Source organism: Mustela lutreola, chromosome 5 (genome assembly GCF_030435805.1).
Source record: "Mustela lutreola isolate mMusLut2 chromosome 5, mMusLut2.pri, whole genome shotgun sequence".
Taxonomy (NCBI): Eukaryota; Metazoa; Chordata; class Mammalia; order Carnivora; family Mustelidae; genus Mustela; species Mustela lutreola.
In genome coordinates, this window is record NC_081294.1 from 139,561,663 (window position 1) to 139,581,443 (window position 19,781).

General features: G+C 40.2%; 1 protein-coding gene across 2 annotated transcripts in view; it reads right to left on the minus strand.

Moving 5' to 3' along the window:
• Positions 1 to 19,781, minus strand: part of SNX24 (sorting nexin 24) — a 161,891-nt gene that overhangs the window by 73,660 nt on the left and 68,450 nt on the right. For both annotated transcript variants that reach the window (XM_059175744.1, XM_059175745.1), the window contains one exon: positions 1,559 to 1,642. In XM_059175744.1, the coding sequence (XP_059031727.1) occupies positions 1,559 to 1,642 (84 nt within the window). The remainder of the gene's footprint in view (positions 1 to 1,558; positions 1,643 to 19,781) is intronic.

Consider the following 19,781-nt stretch of genomic DNA (forward strand, 5'->3'; position numbering starts at 1 on the left):
CATGGGAGTCTCTGCTGCACAGTGGGCCTAATTGTCAGTCACCTGCTGTGCAGGGTGTGGAGTTGGTGGAGGAGTATCTGGTGGGGACCGCAAGGTTGTGTCAAGGTCATGGTGATTTGGGAGGTGAGGAAGGGAGCCTGCCTTTGACAGGCCCCTTGGTCCATTCTTGGCTCTTGAAAGGCTGAGCAGGGGTTGCGGCTCTGGTTTTAATCTTAGTGTAGGAATTTAGTTCATGCAGTACCCTGCAGAAACCTCCCTAGAATCTGTTCCTTGAAACACCAGCAAGCAAAAACAATCCCTCAAGAAGGCATGGAGACCCAGATTCCAAGTTTGTTCCCCTTTAAGACCCCCGGGTAGGAGTTTTATAAAGGCTAACGGCAACATCTGGTCTAAATCCATATCCACCTGCACTGTTTCTTTTGGAAGCAAAGCTGGATTTAACAAAATTTTAACGGAAGAATGACATGTATATTACCCCTTGCCATCATAAGAAAAAAGTATACAGAGGGAAAGAGTTTCACTAATTTCTCTGTAATATCCTGTTAAAGTTTATACTCAATATTCCACTCTCCTGACTTAAAGAAAAAAAAAAAGTGGGAAATCTAATTTTTAAAGAAACACTAAGAAACTTTTAGTACAGAATAAGCACATTGTCATGTCATTTATGTGCTAACAGTTCCCAGAAACTTTAAGAGGTCTTCAATGAAATTAAAAGAATAGACTATCTTTCTTAACATATTTACTTAGTTTCTTCCCTTCTAACTTCTTACCTAATAAAGTGACAGAAGTGAAGAAAATGAATCAGGGCATACATTTACATGTGCGTGCACACACTTACACTTGTATACACATTCATGAACTAGGTCCAGTTATCAAGATAATGTCAGCCCCTCAGTAATAATTCCTAACCTGCAAAACATTAAATTTTGGTAGAAAACAAAAAAATATTCACCCTTCTATTCTTTACTCTTTCTCCCCAAACTCAGCCACTCTTCCTGTATTCTTGTATCTTTTCTCTAAGACTTGTAACAATATGAATCCAAGAACTCGAACACCCATCTTGTCAAGTCTTTACAATGCAAAAGAATGATATATGAAAAAAAAAAAAGAATGATATATGTTCTCCTTACACATATTCACCAAAGAGTCCTTGAATATACGCGCCACATGTTATCTTTTCCAGGAACGTGTAAGTGTCCATTGCTTTTAATAAATTTCTCCCCATACAATCACCATCTGCTTCCTTCTCTCCTTCTTGTAAAGCACGTTGAGGTCTACTTGATGGAAAGAGTCAGGTCTGAGTCTGATTCTCTGTGAACCTCTCAAATTCCTGCAAAAGCTTGTAAATCTCATTGATTTATGTAAAAGATCTGAACAGAAAACCCACCTCCTCAGGAAGCATACTTTTAGGGGACTAAATAATTGAAAAGAAAACTTAATCCACGATCAAAGAAATCCTACTGTGCCAAGAACTATTCGTGCTCTCAGAAAATAAAGAAAGCAGTTTTAACCGTACAGCATCTACTGTATAAGGAAAAAGGGTGGGGGAGGAAGTTACCTTTTTGTGCAAGGCATGAAATTCGCTGTACCTTTTTTCAACAAAGTGTTTTCTTCCATTCATTAGCACTTCTATCTTAAACACCTAAGGAAGAAAAAAAAATAAAAAAAGATTAATTCCACCCGTTCAAAACCCTCAATCGTCTGATGTGGTAAGTTTGTGACCATGATATATTTCATCCCTTTAATTACAGTAGCTGATCCCCCAAAACCCAGAAGGCTCAGGAGACCCTGGGCCAACAGCACTGATTAATGAGCGCTCAGGCCAAATGCTTTAGTTAGTACAAACTGAAGTATCCCCTTAACGTGTCTAACAGAAACCGAAACGCGTTCACGGGCTCCTTAACGTCCTAATCAGAGCGCATTCCTCCCTTTACGATTGTTTCATCAAATGGGTATGATGGTATCAAAATAAAGCATTCGGACAAGAATGAGAGCCTGGGAGAAGGGACGGGCCCCAGCATTTCAGGTATGAGGACGATGACGGCCGTGGTGTGTCATCTCTAAGACAATCAGGCAAACGGCAGTGCATTTTAGGTTAATTCCTTCCTAACCTGCATATTCATCTCTAGTCTCAGCTGGGTCTTATTCTGCTGTTTGCAAAACAGGGAAAATGTAGTAAAGGCTCATTTTCCCGGCATGATGCCAGTGACAGGAGGTTGAAAGGCCAGAAGAAAAGGCTCTCTGAGTGTGCTAATTAGTAGGCACTAACATGGCATTTTCTTGCTTCTTAGGTCAGCGGGTCAAGACTGGGAGCAAGGGATGAGAAGCATTGTGAAATGCTGATGAAAACACAATGTTCAGCTGGGGTAAGGGCAGGACGCTGGGTGAGAATGGAAGAGAAGGTGATCTGTTATTTTCAAGAAGGTGTCTTTGACTCCTGTTTTGCTGAGCAAGTTGTGGACGACGCCAAGATGATGGATATTGTTCAACGGGTTTGTAAGCCTAATTTCTTGTTTCAGTTGCTCTTCTGGAAAAAGCCAGAGTTGAGGTCACAGGACAGCAGAAAGTATTAGAAGCATGCTGACTTTAATTCTAAAGAAAACTTAAGTTAGCTCATGAAACACAAGGGCATACACTGACATTATGAAAAGACATTCCATTCCCTGTGGCTCTACCTTCTTCCCTGACTCGTCTGACTTTTCTTGAAAAGACAAAATTATATCATCAAACGCATAATATATTTGTAGATTGGTACTTTTTTGAATCAGAAACAAAATCTTGTGTCATATGACTCAGCTGCAGAAACCTGCTTTTATTAAAACAATTGGTAAATATTTACCAGTTCAATCAGTATCTTATACTAACATTTGGTTTTTTTAAGAAACCTCCTTAAAAAATACTTTCCTTTGGTCAATTTGTGAAAATACTCTCTTCTAAAAACAGATCCATATGCTTCCCAGTCTCGAATGTCTGTCTACCATTTTTAAGAAAAATATTCTGTTCACTAATTCACCAAAGAAAATTCCCCTCCCTCCAATACGCTGCCAGGAAGAGGAGGAGAGAAACACCCTGAGAAACACGGACATGAGAAGATCAGCTTCAACACACAGGCTTGGTTAATAGGACACAGAGTGCCTTTTTAGCATCAGGCCCCAGAGTTAAATCAGGACAATGTGGGAGCAGGAGAAGTACTTTCCATCTGCAGAACAGCGGGAAAGAAATGAAGTTATGCTCCGAGTCCAGTTACGGGAGGTGTCATCATAAAACCCACCACTTTAATTGGCATGTTTGTGGCAGAAGCCAACAGAAGTAGAAAGCTGAAGACTCGGAAAGGCTCAACCTACCGGGTCACCCTCTTGAAGGCCAGGGATGAGACACATTACACAGCAGCTGCCTCATGGAATGTCATCCCTTCTATCGACCAGATGGCTCCATTACCCAGTTCCACAGTTACTCTTCAGTCACTCAGTTTATGGGGGGTGGGGGGACAATTTGGACACACACACACACCACACATGTACCTGCGTGGTACGTTTTCATGCTAATATTTTTATTTTGTTGCTACTTCAAAAATGTACCATATCCCTTATATTGTTCAGACTTCTTTTAAATTTAATATCTTGGGAAGGAAGTTGGTTAATCAGAATTTCCAGGACAAAGTGAAGGAAGAAATGGAACCAATGTAATAAATCTTATTTTCCTGAATTCCACAGCCATAGTTTCTTTCTGTGGTTGTTGTTGGGGTTTTTTGTTTTGTTTTTGTTTTAGTAAGTTTCTGATACATGTTGTCTCTGCTCCCTGGAAAATCTTTCTCCTGCTTTATTCTTTTGGCAAACTCTGAGTAGCTATTACCTACCTCTAAGGTAGGGATAGCACAAGAAATGCTGGGAAAGCATGCAACAGTATCTGGTATTCATTCATTCATTCGTTCATTCATTTATTTAGCAGATATTTACTGAGGGGCTGCAAAGCACTCAGGGGTTGCTGCTGGGGATTCAGCAGTGAACAACAGAGGCAAGAGCTCTGGCTTCCAGGTGCATCTATCCCACCTGGTGAGGGAGGTCGACTATAAATATATGAATGAATACAATGAAGTCGGGAAATAAAAAGCCCTGGGGAGAACAAGGCAGCAGGGTAATGGCACAGAGCTGAACGAGGGTGTTGTTTCAGACAGCATAGTGTCAGAGAACGTCTCCCCAGGCAGAGTGGCAGTGAGAGGTGCAACATGTGGACACAAATGCCTGGAAGAGTTGAATGTAGCTTCCTCTGGAATTTCAGACTGGGAGTAGGTGGACAAGGACTTTTTTTTTTTTTTAAATTTCTGTTTACAGATTTTTTTTGAAAATTAAAGCCTAGCGCAGGGTGATTTCCAAGTCTGGTCAAGATGGTGTGACAGGGAGCATATTCACTCTCCCACCAGAAACAATTCAAAATATGTGGGAAAGATGGCTCTCAAGACACCAGACATGAGGAAATGAAGAAGAGTGAGAGACAAAAGAAATGAAGTTGAGCCCTATGGTTACGCAATCAGAGCCCTGAGGGGAAGTGAGGGGAAGCCAGTTCCATGGACAGGGTACTGGGCCAGAGTGAGCTGCACACAGATATGACTTCAGCGACCTGCCAGAGGTCTCCCTCCAGCATTTAGCTGAACCCTTGTCAACACATGGCATTGGAGAAACTTACCCAAGGACAAGAAGACCTTAGCGAGAAGAGTGCTCAGAGCTCACAGATAACTGGGCATACAGCCTGTTACCAAATGCCAGGGTAGAAAACCTCATAATTCATGAAACATTAGTTAGAGTTCTCAAAAAGGTTTTGCCCCAGTAGTAGGACAAAATTAACAGTAGACTAATGGCCCTTTTAGTCCAGGATATATATATATATATATATATATATATATATATGCTTTAAACAAGACCTAAAGAATATAAACTATTTCAAAGTAACTTAACCACATGCCAGGACAAAGTTCAAGAATATTTTTAGGAATATAAAAATATCTAGTACCTAACAAGATAAAGTTCACAGGGTCTGGCATCCCATCAAAAAGAAGAAGGGAAAGGGGGCAGTGGGAGAGATGGGGTGGCTGGGGAATGGACATCGGGGAGGGTATGTACTATGGTAAGTGCTATGAATTGTGTAAGACTGATGATTCACAGAACTGTACCCTTGAAGCAAAGAATATGTTAATAAAATATGTTAATAAAAAATAAATAATAAAGACAATCCTAAAATTTAAAAAAAAAAAAAAGAGGCAGGAAAATACAACTCACAATAAGAAGAAAAACCAGTCAATAGACACTGATCCAGAAATCACACAGATGATAAAATCAGTAGACAAAAGCATTAAAATCACTATTACAAGGCAATTTCTTCTATATAGAAATCCAGAGGAAAGCGTGACCATGATGATGGGAGATACTAAAGAGACACACAGGAAGTCTGGGTCCCACTGATGAAATCAACAACATCGATAATTAAAACAAATACACTGGATGGGGTTTAAACAGATTAGACACTGCAGAAGAAAAGCTAAGTGAGCTTAAAGATGCAGAAACAGAAATTGTCCCAAATGAAAAAAAAAAGGGAACAAAAACTAAAAAATAGCTAAACAGAGCATCAGTAAACTATGGGACAACTTGAAAGAGAAGAATATATGTATAATTGGAGTCCCCACAGGAGAGCAGAGACAGGGGACTGGGGCTGGCAGAAAAGACAAATATACTTAAAGAAATCATGACCAAAATTTTTCCAAATTTGATGGAAAACTATAACACCACAGATCTGAAAAAACCCAATGGATCCAAATACAAGAGACATGGTGGGAAAAAAAACCCATAATCCTAGGCAAATCACAACCAAATTCTTTAAAACCAGTAAGAAAGAGAAAAATCTGAAAAGCAGCCAGGGAAAAAAGAGACATTAAGGAGAAAAGAAACAAAGGTAAGTTGGATACCATATTTCTTCAATACTTTCATAAATAAGTAAGTGTATAAGAGTGAGTCAATGCATATATATTCCACTTATGTTTTACTGTCATAGCAATATGTTCTGTGTAATGCAGCTTATGTAAAATAAAATGTAAAAGTTAAGGCCAAATTTTTAATCATTATTTTTAAAGCATTTCAGTACTTCTGCCCAGTCAAATAGTAATAACAAGGGGACAAGAACAACAAGGATTTTTCTAGTACTTATGAGCAGCCACAGCTCTGAGCTCTTTACTCATAATAACCACTCATTTGGTTCTCACCACTCCAAATGGAATAGGTAGTATTATCCCCATTTTACATGTCAGGAAACTGAGGCAAGGATTAAGTAACTTGACCATAACAGGGCTGCATTTTGAACCCAGCAATTTGGTTCCTGAACCTGCCCTTCTAACCACTGCATAATACTGACTCTCAATGAGCAGAGTTTAGATAGTCCCATTTCTTGGAGGAAATGTTCTGGAGTTAGGATAACACCTTCCATTCATTCCTCCCTGGAGGTTCTGTCCCCTAGATGGGCTTCTGAGGAGCATAAGACACCTGGCAAGGACAGGGCTCATGGTGTCATGAGGTCTTTATTCTCAAATCTTTGGAGGCTGTGACCCTTTCAATGGAACCAGACCAATAATCCCTATAAAAAGCATACAACTCTGTAGAGTAGAAGGATACTTTTTTATATTACCTCCTCTTGTGAGGATCTGTGCCCACACTACCCCCTCAATCTCCTTATAATGTGGTTCCAAATGTTAACTTGTATGGCTTTCACTTAAAAAAAAAAAATAGTATGGACTTATCAAAAAAGGTTTCAAAAATTCCAAAGACTGTAAACTTAAAAGTTTAAGTTTCTTACATAGAGACTTGTGTAGTCCGTGCCAACTCAAGAGGGATCTTAAGAATTCTTTCACAAATTGTCCCCAGACATATAAGCGCTGTATGTACACATGTATACATAAGTTGTTACTTTCTTACACTAACTGTAGCCATATCATAGGCTCCTACTACTTCACTTCTATGAATTTTATTTTTTACCTTATTTTATTTATTTAGTACATGTTGAACATCTTATCAGCACATTTTGCAATGCCCAATTCTTTAATGGCTACCTAGTACTCCTATGTATATTTGTTACCAAACTTTAATTAATTAGGACCCTAAGGTAGATATGAAGTCACTGTACTTTTTTGTACCATATACACTCAAGTATATATGGATGTTTATATAGTTGATGCATGAACAACATGTAACCAAAAACCCATATATAACTTTTGACCCCCCCAAAACTTGGCTACAAAACTAGCCTACAGTTGACTGGAAGCCTTCCTGTTAACATAAACAGTTGATTAACATTATTTATATGTTACATGTATTGTATACTGTATTCTTACAATAAAGTAAGCTAGAGAAAAGAATGTTAAGAAAATCATAAAGAATACATTTAGAGTACTGTACTATACTTATTGAAAAAAAAATCCACATAAAAGTAGACCCACAGAGTTCAAACCCACACTGTTCAATAGCCAACTGTATATGTTTATGCATTTTATTTATATATAATTATAGACATCTTTGTTTCTGTACACATACTTACACACACACACACACACACACACACACACACAGGATAAATTACCAAAAACTTTGCCAATTTACCAGCCCCCCTGCAATTCACAAAGTTACACAACAGCTAACAGGATATGGAATGTCTGGCCCATCCTAACCAACACTGGCTATTGGTCACTTTGGCAAGCTGAAGAGTGCAATGAGAATTAGTTGTATGTATTTTAACCAGTGTGTAGAGTGGCACAAGTTTCCATTCCAACTATCTCACATAAAATCACACAGAGGTCCCACCTCCCTGTCTAACCCTCTATTCTTGGAGATATCCTTGTCCTCAAAGATTTCCAGAAATCCCTCTGGATAAAGCAAGGAAGGCTTCATGTAACTAAAAAAAACATAATAAGATTTCCATTTAGGTTTGCTTAAAAAAAAAAGAACACATACACAAATTATATTGTTCATGTGACTAAATTCTAGCCACAGTCCTGGGAACATTATTAAGTCATTACATTTTAGTTGAAAAGGAAAAGAGATACATTAAAGACAAGATTTCCTTTCCTAATTGTAGTTTTCATTAAACATTAGAGCCACTTTTTTTTTTTTCCTTTGTGATAGTATCTCTGCGATCTGGAAGTCCATAATAAAATATTTCAAAATTTGGGTCTACACCCAATTTTCCAGAAATGTGTTTTAAGAGATAAAATAAACTTAAGCTAACGAAGGAATTAACTCATATTCCAGGCAGAACAGCCTCCTGACTTCAGAAGCTCATACTTTACAAAGTTACTCACTTCTAAGCAAACCAAAAACAAATTTTTTCCTGTAACAGGCTAAAAATATCTAATAAATAATTTAAATGCCTTCCAACTATCGGTGGGGATTCTATATACAAATAAAGCTGGGGGTGCCTGGGTGGCTCAGTCAGTTAAGCATCTGCCTTTAGCTCAGGTCATGATCCCAGGGTCCTGGGATCTAGTCCCATGCCACACTTCTTGCTCAGCAGGCAGTCTGCTTTTCCCTCTCCCTGCCATTCCCCAGCTTAGGCTCTCTGTCTCTCTCTCTCTCTGTCAAATAAATAAATAAAATCTTTAAAAGCACACAAACACACACACACACACACAAAACAAATAAAGCTTAAAGTCCAGAGCTCCAAGTACTTTGGGTCACAAAACTATTATGCTCAGAACATGAAATACCCACAAAGGACAACTACCAGCTTCAAATATGACTTTTCTTATTTATGTTTTAATACTTGCTCAATTAGAACAACATGCCCTGAATATTAACTCTAGGCTTAAAATCAACTCTGGGCTTGAAATACTCTCTTTCTTGACTTGGAACAAACAAGAAAGATAAAATAAAATTTAAAAGATTGTTATTTCACTTATAAAAAGCTACACCTCTAAAAGAGCCATTTACTGTGTGCCTGTTGGGAGCCAGGCTTTTTTTTTTTTTTTTAAAGATTTCATTTATTTATATGAGAGAGAGAGAGAGAATGAGAGAAAGAGAGCATGAGAAGGGGGAGGGTCAGAGGGAGAAGCAGACTCCCTGCTGAGCAGGGAGCCTGATGTGGGACTCTATCCCAGGACTCCATCCCAGGACTCCAGGATCATGACCTGAGCCAAAGGCAGTAACTTAACCAACTGAGCCACTCAGGGGTCTCCAAGGGAGCCAGGCTCTTAACATGTATGAATTCATAGGACAGTTCTTTTAGGAGGGAAACATGGTAAGAAATCCTCTCATTATAAATTATTATGATATTCAATGACTAGGTATACAGTTCAATAAAACTAGTGTAAAAATTTAATTTGTTCTTATTCTGAGGCTTAAATCATATTTCTTCTAATCCAAGATGCCACACGGGTCAGTTGAGAGACATTATTAATTTTATTATACTTGGTTGCAGAGAAACTGCTAAGAGCTTTCTTCATGCCTTAGAAAACATGTAAATTTCATGAATTTTAAAATATTTTTTAAAAAAGACTGTTTCAAATAAACCACTGCTTAAGGAACAAGAACAGTTCTATAAGTAATCATCACTAGAGAACAGCTCTCTAAGAACTGGGCACTAATAAATGTGTTTTTTTAAAAACGATGCTTCTTTGCAAAGAAAATTCATGACACCAAAAGGACCCTCCCCCCACCCAAATAAGAAAAATCTCTGAAAAAAGAACAAAAACTAATTAAGAAAAACAAACGTAGAGCAAGAGGAAATATTAAGGACAAAAAAGAAATCTAAGTTTCCTAAGCTGGGAAGATCAAAAGTATTTACCATATCACAGGGAAAAATAAGGTGTTCTACCTACTGTGGAATTTTTTCTTTTTAATTACAGTAACGAAGAAAAAAAAAAAAACTAGCCAAATACAGATGAGAAAAAGCAGGAACAAAGATTAGGATGACCCGAAACTTTTTCTCTGCCACACTAAATGCCTCCCCTACAAAATGTAGAACAGTATCAGCAAAGTTTTAATAGACTATTATTTCATAATCATCTAAATTATTACTCACATAGAAAGGCACAAAAAGGCCATTTCAGCTGTAAGCAAACTCAGAAAATGAATACCCCATACATACTTTTTTTAAAAAAGATTTTTAATTTACTTATTTGAGAAAGAGCACACATGTGCACATGATACACTCAAGTGGGGAGAGGGGCAGAAGAAGAGGGAGAATCCTTGAGCAGACTCCCCGCTGAGGGGGGAGCCCAAAGTGGGGCTTAATCCCAGGACCCTGAGATCATGACCTGCGCTGAATCCAAGAGTTGGCTGCTTAACCAACTGAGCCACCCAGGTTTTCCCAAACCCCCACATGCTTTTCGCAAAAAATTACTGAAGATGTAGAATTGTCAATGGATAGAAGAACTCAAAAATATATAAAAGTAATATGTTTTTATATATTTGATATACTCATTTTTATATATTTGTTTATACTGTTTTAAATATATTAAATATATTTAATATTTTAAATGTATAATTTATATTTTATATATAAAATATATAATATATAATAAAATAATAAATATATAAAAATATATACCAAAGTACCTATCAAAAAGTATATTTAACAATAATACAGAAGGCCAGCCATTGTTGTTGTCATCATCAAAGACTATGATGCTGGGACACTGTAAATGAATACAGAGGAAGGCAACATTATCCAGCGGCTATTATTAGGAGGCAGCTGAGGCCATTCCCAGCAGGAAACACACAGGGGTTTCATGGTCACGTGGACACAGCTTCCTCACAGGCCACTCTGTTGTTTGTGTCTGCAAACTGAGGGCTGCTGGGTAGGGGGGTTGGGTGTTGGGGAATGGGGTGGCTGGGTGATGGACACTGGGGAGGGTATTGCTATGGTGAGTGCTGTGAATTGTGGAAGATGATGAATCTCAGACCTGTGCCCCTGAAACAAATAATACGTTTTATGTTAATAAAAAAATATTTAATAAAACACACACACACATACACACAACCAAAGAAAGCGGCTTGTGGTTAAAGTACTGGGTGTGCAGACAAAAATCTGCAGAAATTTGCAGAAATTTATGGTCTCCAGAAATCCATAGAAAACCGGCTCATAATTCCACACCCAGGCAAACCAAGAAGGTAAAGGGCTCTTTCCAGATACGCAGGATCATTTTATGGATTATGTAGACTCTGGTGAAATATTCTCTGAAGTTACTTCTTAAAAATGGAATGTAAGGGGTGCCTGGGTGGCTCAGAGGGTTAAAGCCTCTGCCTTCGGCTCAGGTCATGATCTCAGGGTCCTGGGATGGAGCCCCGCAGCATCGGGCTCCCTGCTCAGCGGGGAGCCTACTTCCCACTGGCTCTCTGCCTGCCTCTCTGCCTACTTGCGATCGCTGTCTGTCAAATACATAAATAAAATCTTGAAAAAAAAAAAAAAGAATGTAAAGAAGAAGCCAAAAAACTGTGCCCCTAACCATGAATGAAAATGCTAGAAAAATCCTAAAATGGCAGCTTGGTAGCCTGAACAATATTCAAATTAGAATAAGAAGCCAAAGGGTTCCAAGAAGCATGCTGAAGAAAACTGATATGATTAATATTGATTATAGAAATAGAATTATAGAAATTAATAGAAATAGGAATTTCAGAAAATAAGCCTTTAGTGATGGTCTGTGAAGGAAAAAAAAAAAGCTGCTTAAAGAGTCCAAGAAAACCAACCAAACAAAATGGATACAATTCCAAATATAAAGCAAAATAAATGAAACAATATTTGGTATGGTCCAGAGAAGAAAAAAAGAGTGGCTGTTTAAGATAGCGCTGGGAACAGTTTCCACTGAGCAGATTTCATAATTTATAAGAAGACATTTCATCCTCCACATTTCCAAACACTTGATTACACAGTGAAAATATACGTAAACATACATACACAGACCTATAATTATACTATTGGGAACACTAACTATTGTACTCGGGTTTTAGAATCAATCTACACAACCTAAGACAATTCTTTTCACAGAACAGCTTGTAAACATTTTTTTGTCGGTATAAAAGGTAATGAAGTAACTAGCAGAAAACAGGGGGTGAGTGGGGAAAGAAACCAAACGGGGTACAAATTGTTTTCATCTTATAGAACGAGAAGGCAAAGAATGCCGCTAAAAATCGGTCAGGAAAGTGCTTCAAGTTACAGTGTGCTAAATATAAAGCCACGATGTTCATTTTTAATGACGAAATTGAAATCATATGCATAGTGGGAACCGAGTATGGAGGGGAGGTAATATAGGACAGGGGTGCGTAAACTCAGTTTCTAATTAAAAGTTGAGGGACACTAAGGGTTTTCCAAGATTCAGACGTCAAGAAACAGAGCTTTGGATGTACTATTTAGAGTCTGGGTGCTTAAATCAGCAAGGTTTCAACTCACTTATGATTCTAGAATGTGTTAGATATATTTTGTTTTCCCTTTTACATGTTTATGTAGTATTAGAAATTTTTCCACATATATATGTGTGTGTGTATATAGATATAATTTTTCAGAAGTCCTAATAATGGCATTGTCTCTGCTAAATGTTTTAGTTTTAAATCTCTCCTGTTATAAAGGGAAAATTTTCCTGAGTTCAGTGATATTTATAAAATTACAGGTTTTCAGTCTAAACCCTAGTACTAATTTTAGCTGCAGCTCTCTGACTGATTATTTGATTATGAAGTCTTCATTTTTCTTTTCCTCTTAAGCTGCATCTATATGACACAAATTCAATCAATCAATTCAGGGTGAGGGGAAAAATGCACTCAAATACATCAGGTCATACATGTTGATGGGCTAACACAGTTTTTCATTAATTTCAGTATCATATAACTTTGGCTCAGACTTTCTGTAGAAAGTGAATAGTTGTGGTTCTTTGCTTACCTGTTGTGACAATACATCAAACAGTATGTTAAACAATGAAGCAGTGTGAAAGACAGATGTTTAATGAGCTTTACTATTCTCTTTTATATCCTGCTTTGAAAGCAGGAGAAGAGATTAATTTTTATCTGCACTACTTACTAATTTAGGCAAATCTCTAAACATCTCAGAGTCAGAGTATCTCCATTCCTAAAATACGAATGATAAAAGCATGTCACATGATTTCAGTTTGTGGGATAATTAATGTCTTGGTGCATTCTGAGATGCTTGCTTTTTGAGTGCTTCCTACATACTAAGCAGTGTTCAAGGCACTTTCATTTATTAAATGGCTTGACCCACATGAGACCCTATGAGTAGGTAATATTATTACTCCCACTCAAAATGTGAGGAAATCAAACCATACAGAGACCCATAACCTAGACACAGAACTAGGAGTGGATTTATAAACTCACATAGTCTGGTTCCGCAGTCCCCCATCAACTACTATAGAAACGGTGGTTAGCAAACCCATCATCCTAGCCTTTATGGTGCCTACACATTAGAAAGAGAGCAATTTAAAGTAGCCAAAACAATGTATAATTCTGATGTATGATACAATTCATAAAGGTAATAAAAAGCTAACTGAGCTATATTCAATATAAAATACATATTTTAAAAAATCTGTTTGCATTAAGGGAAAATAGGATTTGCTCTCCAGAATCTAGGAAGCTTTCTTTCAAGAGCCGATGTTTCTGAACAGACCTAGAGTGTAGGTAGGCAAAGATGAAGGGCACGCACTAGGCAGAGCAAGTGCAAAGGGCCTGAGGTAGCAGATACAGGAGGGAGCAGCTGAGTGTAAGTGCAGCCAGCCTAGAAAGACAACATCTCTGTAAGACACTAGATGGCAGACAAATAGCAAGCTCCATTCAGTGGCTCAACAAGGATAATTACCAACCACGTGCTAGGCTTCGTTCTAGTCCCTGGAGACGCAACAGTGATGGACCGTAAGATTCCATTTAAAACACTGAAGAGGGACACAGACAATCACACAGGTAAATGCAGGTTAGCTGGTAAGTGCTACCAAGGAAAACAGAACTGGGTAATGAGGACAGAGAGGGACTGGATGAAAGCATCATGTGGGGTGGTCAGGCAAAGTCTTACAGATCAAGTCCTATTTGAGCAGAGACCTTGTATTAGTTTCTCTTCCTGCTGTACAAACATAATGCTCCATTTCTTCTCTCACATTTGTCAGGGTGAGGAGTCCAGTGTGCCTGGGTGGTTTCTCTACTTCAAGTCTCATGGGGCTAAAATCAAGGTACTGATGGGGTTGTGTTTCCTTTGGGGGTTCATTGGGAGAAAAGGTTTCCATTTCCTCATGGTTACAGGACTGGGGGCCCCATTTCCTTGCTGGCTGTTAGCAGAGTACACATCTCCCAGCTTTTAGAAGGTGCCTGCATTCTTTGTCTTGGGGCCCCCTTTCTCCATCTCCAAAGCCAACAGCAGCAATCCTTCTAGGTGTTCTCTGATCTGCTTGTGTGCATCTTCTTCCACATTGAAGGACTCCCATGATGATGCTGGACTCAGCCAGATCATCCAAAATAGGCTCTGTGACTCAAGGTCCTTAACCTTAACCACATCTATGATGTCCCTTTTGCACAGAAGATGACAGATTCCTAGGTCTGGGGACCAGGGTGTAGACATTTTTGGAGGTCTGAAGTGAGACTCTCTAGGGTGGGCAGAGGGGGTCCCTGTAAATACCTGCCATATCTGCGTGCCTAGAGCGATCAGGAGGGAGGAGAGTTAGTTAGAGAGATCTGAGTAGTGGTGTGGAGTGGTGAGTAAAAGCAGACACAGGAGGACGGACTGATAACCGAACACGGAGTCTGTTTACCAAATGAGGAATCAAATATAACAGGGAGGTCTGGGGTCTGAGCAAGTGGACGGACGGTGGTGCCATCCTGAGCTGGGAAGACTGGGCGTTAGCCAATCTACAGCAGCAGAAGGGAGTTCGGTACCGGCCACGGTGAGTTCGAGATGCCTGTGAGACACCAAGGGAAGATGCAGAGCAGCGATGAATGTGGAGTCTGAGTCTTAGTCAGAGATAGAAATTTGGAAGTCATCAGAGTGTGAATGCAATTTATTTTTTATTTATTTTTTTAAAAGATTTTATTTATTTATCTGAAAGAAAGAGATTACAAGTAGGCAGAGAGGCAGGCAAAGAGAGAGAGGGGGAAGCAGGTTCCCTGCTGAGCAGAGAGCCCAATACGGGGCTTGATCCCAGGACCCTCGGATCATGACCCGAGCCGAAGGCAGAGGCTTTAACTCACTGAGCCACCCAGGCGCCCTGTGAATGCAATTTAAAGCCACAAGACCTGATCTGAACATGTAGGATGTTTATCTAGGGGTGTCAAGATCATAATGGGATTTATGGTTTTACCATTTTAGCAATGAGAAGCCTCTGGTGCATTTTAAAAGCCTTCTTCCAAATTAAACTTCTCCAGCTCATGTAACTGTCCTTCAGACGACCTGCTGCTCAGGTCTGGCACCTCGACCACCTTTCGGACAAAACACAGTTTGGGGGCGCCTGTGTGGCTCAGTGGGTTAAGCCTCTGCCTTCGGCTCAGGTCATGATCTCAGGGTCTTGGGATCGAGCCCCGCCTCGGGCTCTCTGCTCAGCAGGGAGCCTGCTTCCCCCTCTCTCTCTGCCTTCCTCTCTGCTACTTGTCATCTCTGTCTGTCAAATAAATAAAGTGTTTTAAAAAAAAAAAACACAGTTTGGCATTGTTTCTTCTAAAATGTTGAATCCAGGATGTAAGGAAATACAAATATTCCCCAATTAATGAATGGATTGCATCTCCAAAGTCCATAGTTGAAGCGGTATAAAACTCAGCAGGATTTTTCTTATAGAATAAGTCCAAAAGGTTCCAACCCATTAAAAAAAAGAAAAAAAAAAAAAAAAACCCTCCATAAGTAGCCCATAATTTGCATAAATTACAATACTAACATTATTATTTTGCTCATCAGATTTGCAGTATAACACAGTGGTTAAAGGTTCTAGGTCTTCAGTCAAACTGCCTGGGTTTGAATCCTGTGTTTTCTCTTGCTCTCCATTGGGCTCTACAAACATTCCATGATTTGGGGAAAGTTATTTAACATGTCCCCATCTCAAGTTCCTCAGTTACAACACAGAGCTTCCAAAGGTACCTTTCAGACAGGTTTACTATAAGGATGAAATGTGATGATCCAGGAATATAATTTGCCCCACTGTCTGGCATTCTGCAGGAATCCAAACAAGAGTGTCACCTCCTGAAGTCAGTATCAACATGTAGTCACGGCTACAAGTGTTTCTCTATCCACACGGGGAAGGGGAGACCTCTTGCAGGACGGAAAGGGGGAAAAGATGATCCTACGTGAGATCACCTCGCTGACTATATCCATCCGTCCCTACAGGTAAGAGGGGCTCTCTTCTCCTTCACCAGAGCTGGTACACCCTGCGGTGTATACACGCGGTGGTGGGCTTCCACGCCCTCCTTTGTCAACGCTCACTGAGAAACCACAGTACGAGGATGGCATAATTTTTCTAAAAACCAATTCTGTCATCCACATCATGAGCCACTGTCGTCACGAAGCTTTGGGTCTTCCGCAAATGTGAAATGCTTTCCTCCATCCTGGCCCGAGATCTCACCTCCCAACCTGCCAGCCACTCTCTCTGCCCCACGCTTGCCCTCTAACAATCTGTTTCAGAGCAGCCAAAACGGCCCTTGGCCATCCTCCATCAGACCACACTACTCCCCTGCTGACATCTTTCCGGTGGACATCCATCACTCCTAGAACGGAATTCAGGTCCTTACCTTTGCACTGCCAGACTCCACGCCACCTAGCTCCGGGGCCCGTCCCTCTCCTCCATTCCTCTAGCACAAGCCCTCTTCCTCCCCCTGGTCCGGCTGTGCCAGCCTCCTTGTTGACTATCAGACGTATGGAGCATGTTCCCAACTCTAGGATCTGAAGTGCTTCTACCTAAAAGATGCCCCCTCACTTTTTCCAACTGCTGTTCCCGGCCATCTTCTTTGAGGGGTCTGTCTTATCTAACGACTCCATCTGAATCAGGGACTCTAGTCCTGCCCCTCCCCGTTCTTGATCCTCAGACCTGGCCTCACTTTTCCACTTTGCACATACCATGGGTCAGCGTGCGCGCGCACACACATACATACATGATGCTGGGGTTGGTTTACGGTCTGTTCTTCCACAATAATCACAAGCTCTATAAGGACAGGTGCCTCACCTGTTTTGTTCACTGTTAGAGCCCCACTGCCTTCAACAGCACCTGGCAACAGAACAGGTTGAGTCTACGATGTAAATGAGGAAGGAAAGAGAGAAAGAAAAAGGGAACAAGTCATCCACAGGAGGACAACACACTAGAATGAACATGACTACACCTTAGGCCAACTCAGCAGTCTTATGGCAAAAAAAGTAAGATGGGTTATTTTTGTTAGGAAGAACAATCAGTAAGTTAGACATGACAGAGTCAGACTGTGCAGAATAAGATGGTTTCTTACAGAAAATTGGTTGTAGATGGTCAAAAGCATACTGTTCATGAGGATCTGAAAGCGATGAAAATAGTTTTGAAATAGAGCTCTTTTATTATAAGAAACTGGTAGCCTTTTTTTTCTAGTTTGTATTTCTAGTTTGTATTTTACTTAATACATTAATATATAATACATTAATAATGACTACCATTTGTAGAAGCTACACGATATGGCAGCTAGAACAATCCGGAGTCAGACATACCTGACATCCAGACCTGCCACTTGCAGGGAAGTGGGAGGGAAAGCAAATATTCACGTGCTAGCTGTGTTTCCTTATAGATGTTGCTTATCCACTTCAAGCCTTAATCTCCTCATCTGTAATATAAAGAAGATAATACCTACTGCTTGGGGCTGGTGATGGAGTAAATAAATAAGATAAAACATATAAAGCACTTAGCACCCAGCCTGGCATATGGTTGGTACCCCATACATTCCAGTATCTTCCTGAATATCACTGGGTTTCTTACAAATCTAAATGGAATTTGAGCCTATTAATTGCCTTTGTTTCTCTAACACACCATGAAGTACCATGATGCACTAGGCTTCTTTCTTTCTTTCTCTTTTTTAAGATTTTATTTACTTATTTGACAGACAGAGATCACAGGTAGGCAGAAAGGCAGGCAGAGAGGGGGAAGCAGGCTCCCTCCTGAGCAGAGAACCTGATGCGGGGCTCGATTCCAGGACCCTGAGATCATAACCTGAGCCGAAGGCAGAGGCTTTAACCCGCCGAGCCACCCAGGCACCCTTAGGCTTATTTCTTAAAAACATATTCTTAAAAAAAAAAAATTTGCATGATTCAAAAGATCAAAAACTTTAAAGCATTCTATATATATATGGAGAGAGAGAATTTTTTAACCAAAAAAGGTGTAAAGAGTAAGCTCGAGCGGTTGAGAATTACTGGTCTCATTAAGATGAGTGGGGTTCCATATTTTTATAGGCACCAAGAAGATGAGATTCTCCTAAGTTCTCTCAATACTGAATATATTTATTAGACCTCAGAAAGGGAAGGCTGCTTGGCCACAGGCAGTCTGCAATATGCGTGCCAGCTTCAAAGCTCTGCCGCTTGGCACTGAAATATGGGCGGAGAGGAGGTGGAGATGGATGAAATCTATGGCCATGAAAGGGTGCAGACCATTTTGTCAACTCTACAACTGAAGATCCTAAAAAGACACCCTGTTGTTCCTGTTGAGGGCAAAGAGGCTTCTGTTCTACCGACAGGTGTTAGAGAGGATCTGTCCATATTTTTGAAATGCCCTCCTACAAGAAGCAAGCAAGCTCTTAAAGATTTTAGAACTCTCAGCCTTCTTTCCAAGCTCAGAATTTCAGTTCTTCTTAAGAAAAAATATATTTATCAAGTGTTTTATTGTCCCAATATAAGCTTGGTTTAAAACTGTCACACTTGGGGTGCCTGGGTGGCTCAGTCAGTTACGCGTTTGCCATCAGCTCAAGTCATGATCCCAAGGTCCTGGGACATCCCTGTGTCAGGCTCCTTGTTCAGTGGGGAGCCTGCTTCCCCCTCTCCCTGACCCTATTTGTGCTCTCTTTCTCTCTCTCTCTGAAATAAATAAAGCTGTTGGGTGCCTGGGTGGCTGAGTGGGTTAAAGCCTCTGCCTTCGGCTCAGGTCATGATCCCAGAGTCCTGGGATCGAGCCTGCATCGGGCTCTCTGCTCAGAAGGGAGCCTGCTCCCCCCCCCCCCGCACCCCACCCCTCTCTCTCTGCCTGCTTCTCTGCCTACTTGTTATCTCTGTCAAATAAATAAATTAAATCTTTAAAAAAAAATAAAGCTGTCACACTGTAAAGACAATGATGATGGTGGTCTTCTTTATCCACGTATTTATTGAGGACTTAGTGTGTGCTAAGCCCTGTTCAAGGTGTCTGAAGTCTATAAGTGAAGTAAAGTGACAAAGAGCTCTGCCCTCAAGAAACATTCATTCCAGCAGGGGAGATGGATAACAAAAGATACAAAACAACAGATACTGTGTGTTTTAGAAAGTGATTATCTGGTGTGGGGGGGTGGCGACAGAGCCAGGAAAAAGCACTGGGAATGCTGCATGTAAGTTGCAATGCTGGAGGGCCTGGGTGGCTCAGTTGGTTAAAGCCTCTGCCTTTGGCTCAGGTCATGATCCCAGGACCCTGAGATCTTAGCCTAGCCTGCATAGGGCTCTCTGCTCAGCAGGGAGCGTGCTCCCCCTCCCCCCGCCCTATCTGCCTCTCTGCCTACTTGTGATCTCTGTCAAATAAATAAATAAAATCTTTTTTTTTTTTTTTTTTAAGTTACAATGTTAAATAAAATGGTCAGACTTGGCATCACTGA